General features: G+C 38.3%; 1 protein-coding gene across 1 annotated transcript; it reads right to left on the bottom strand.

The window, feature by feature from the left end:
* Positions 1–2711: 2711 nt before the first annotated feature.
* On the bottom strand, positions 2712–3302 carry LOC147617149 (putative germin-like protein 9-2). Its single transcript, XM_086776443.1, has one exon. The coding sequence runs from the start codon at positions 3300–3302 to the stop codon at positions 2712–2714; it is 591 nt and encodes a 196-aa protein (XP_086632569.1).
* Positions 3303–3706: the final 404 nt, after the last annotated feature.

Raw genomic sequence — 3706 nt, 5'->3', positions numbered from 1 at the left:
CCACTCTACTTGATGAAGTAAAGATGATGATGTGTTTCCGATGATATATCTTAGTACCCTTATGGTTTTGTGACATTAATCAAAGGTTTTGGGGTGGGGATGGTTTGGTGTAGAGTAACATATTGGTTGGGCCAATGTGCCATGGGAGATTGACCATGTAAGATAATTTTATGTAACGAATCTTAATATTCATAATATAAAGAATGAGCTCCAAGCTCGTGGTACTCCCATAGAGTGCACATCTGTTGGTACTCCACTTGAGTGTTTTTTTTCTCTACCCTCTCTTGCATTCTCCTTTGAGTCGGTCCATTTTGAACTACTTCAATTTTGTTAGTGTCTCGATTTCAACTAATGCAAGCCATTGTTTGAACTTTCCAAAAGCCTAAGAGTTTTCCTTAATAAAATACACCCAATTCTTCTTAATGTAATCATTTATAAATATGAAAAAATAAAATAAAAAACTCAAGTGCAATAGTACTCACCTTTCCATACAAAGAGGACCTAAGAGAAGCCTTAGCCCTAAATATTTCCTCTCATGAATTTGGTTTCTAGTGTTGCTTACCCATATGTAAGCTTCAAATACATCCACACTATCAAAATTGGTAGCAAATTCTTAACTAGCTTACCTTTATGTATGTGCAGAAAGGGTTCGTACACTGAGATGCCCATATCTCTCATGCCAAATTTTGGTGCTACCTAGATAAGCTTAGACTACAAATGCTAAAAGATCATAAGACGTGCTCTTGTTCCACAACCTTCAATAACCACTGATGAGTGATATTGAAGATGCGTGTGGTCTACTTCACCAGCACATGAAGCGTGTTGTGCCTAATAAGAGAGAATTTTGTGGGATCCTTATTAGGAAAATTATGAGCTCATTTTGGGACCCTCTAAGAAGTTTCATGCTCTCTCTCTAAAGACTGGGGCCACGATGAAATTTGAGTACATCATTCCCAAATTTTTCGGAGTTAGTAGATTTAGAATGTACTCTTCGCCCAATGGTATATAACATGACGGGGTTCTAAAATGGGATAGTGAAGCTTCCCAAAAAGTGGTTTTAAAAGTGATGATGTGGCATGTAACCTTACATTTTGGCATCTTAAATCTTGCTTGTGGTTTATCTTGAGCATTACTACTTGAAAGTTATGTATCAAATTGTATATTTAAAATCTACTCATCATAAGATTCTTAATGATATGTCACATGGAGGGGTTCTAGCATAAGATTGATAGGGCTCACCATGGCCCCATTTTTAGAGCAAGAGAGCATTAAGCTCCTCAAAATGACCTCATAGTTTTCCTAATGTAGATCTATTATGCAAATCGAGAAAGATTAGCTATACAACCCCTCTCCCCCTCTCATTCACTTTGTAGCTATTTAAAAGAGGAAGTCCCCATATAGGATGAAGATTTAGATGTTGTGGAAATGGGTATACACTGCACTCAAATTTTGAGGTGGATCCTTAGCATGATGGAGGAAGGGACACAAATTTGAATCCCCCCTCCCCCACCACCCATATTTCTAGCATGCACACCTATAGTAGATTGTGCCTACCCCCCAACATTTCTAGCATGCACACCTAGAGGAAAAGACTATCTACAACTACTTATTCACCATTCCTTGATTACATGTGTAGGCATAAAACAAAAGTTTTTAACTTCAGTTATTTACAACGAAAAAAGAAACATGGAAACAAATCTCAATAACATTTGTATTAACACTTCAAAGCATGAATAAAATATCAAAAACTTTTTACATTGTCTTTTTGCAAGCAAAAAAACTTGGAATAAACATCGTATTCATGCTCAAGGAGATTTACCATTAGCGAAGCGAATTAAGTGTAGAGAGATGATGCTAAAACTATGCTGGTATTATTTCATAATGTGTTGAAATAAAATGATTACATCATTTGGTCCTAATTGGCAAAAAAACTTTGAAAAATTGCTCACAATCTTCATGATATTTTAATATATTTTAATTCATTGTGCTTTGAAATAAAAAATGCCATTACATCATTTGGTTATAGTTAAAACCCTCATAATCTTCTACATGAAATTTTGTTTCCTTTTTTTGTTGAAAGCCTTGAGAAATAAAATATGAATTAAACCATTGAGAACTGATCCTAAATTGTATTCAAATCTTGGTAATGTATACATGCATGCGATTGTTCTTACAAGTTACATCAAATTGTTATCACATGAATCTCTTGCAAAGGAATAACATCACAAGCTACATCAAGGTCACATTGGTACATGAAATCTCCGATTTAAAAAATCTTGATAAAAAATACTCTCTATATATCTCTAATTCAGATAATCAAGACCTTTTAGATCCCTAATTTAAAACATCTTGCTAAGACATGTTCTTTGGAAATCTATTGCAAATGAAAAAAAAAAACGTAAATGTTCTAAGTTGAAAAAAAAACAAAGAGACATTCCCAAATGAAGGTGCTATTTGCAAGAGTCTATTGTTTGTTGCTCTAAGAGACCAAATGTTCTGAGTTGAAAAAAAAATCCAAAAAGAGACATTCCCAGATGAAGGTGCTATTTGTAAGAGTATTGTTCGTTGCCCTAAGAGACCAAATGACACAGAATGTGTGTGCATGTTATGAATGTGTGGAATTAAGGGTAGAAAAAACAGCTTTGAGGTGGAATATGGGGGGGCATTTTTTTGCCCTAAGAGACCAAAAGACACAAAAATGCATGTACATGTTATGAATGTGTAGAGTTAAGGGTAGAAAAAGCAGCTTGGAGGTGCAGTATGGTAGAGCGAGGGGCATTGAGGGCCTTGATGAGGACTTGGGTGGGAATACCAGCTCCAAAGAGAGAGATGGCGGCATCGACACGGCCGGGGTTAGCGCTATTGAATGCAGCCAAGATCTTGGCACTAGAGGCATCAGAGTTCATGATGTAGTGTAACATACCTTTGGGCAAAACAAAGATGTCCCCACCTTCAATGGTTTCTTCATACAAGGTGTGGTGGGTGTCCACAAAACCAACGGTGAGGGTACCCTCTAGGACATATATTAATTCGGTGGCACGTGGGTGCGTGTGGGGGGAGTTTAGGGCGCCCGGCTCCAGATGCATCAAGGCCATGGAGATGCCCAAGCCGGTCAAGGCCGGGAACTCTGCATAGCTAGCCCCCACCGGTGTGAACGCGCCTCGTGGCCCCTTGGGTACGTCTGCCTTGAGGCCTGTGAACTTGAAGAAGCTCCCGCTCGTGTTCATCATCTCTTGCGGCTTCTCAAAATCGCCCAACAGCTCTGGGTCGCTCCCCTTTGCATGCTCCCACACCACCACCATCACGAGCATGCACCATGCTATTCTGTGTAGCAATCCTTTCATCTTCTTGCCTGCGCGCGCGCACACACACACACATGGATCACAGATTAATATCTAACAAGTGCAAGATCCATTTCTGATGATCTTGCTTGATAATTGACTGAATTATTTAAGTGCATTCATTATTACAGATTGGATGACAGACCTAACTGCATCGATTCCTAAGAGATGCTGATATCTGATGATAATTGAGTGACTTAAGTGCATGATGATTCTTGCAATCCACTGTTAGTTTGCAATACATGACTACTGCATCCCTAAAATTTAATCCCTTGTTAACATGGCAATTAGTTCACTATTGATCCCCACAGTGCCCTTTCATCATGCAGAAGTATGTGATAATCTATGGTGTAATCATCTATCAT

Source organism: Cibotium barometz, chromosome 37 (genome assembly GCF_041138505.1).
Source record: "Cibotium barometz isolate CiBa-2024 chromosome 37, ASM4113850v1, whole genome shotgun sequence".
Taxonomy (NCBI): Eukaryota; Viridiplantae; Streptophyta; class Polypodiopsida; order Cyatheales; family Cibotiaceae; genus Cibotium; species Cibotium barometz.
The sequence above is the reverse complement of the archived record's forward strand: the minus strand, read 5'-3'. Positions and strand labels throughout refer to the sequence as shown.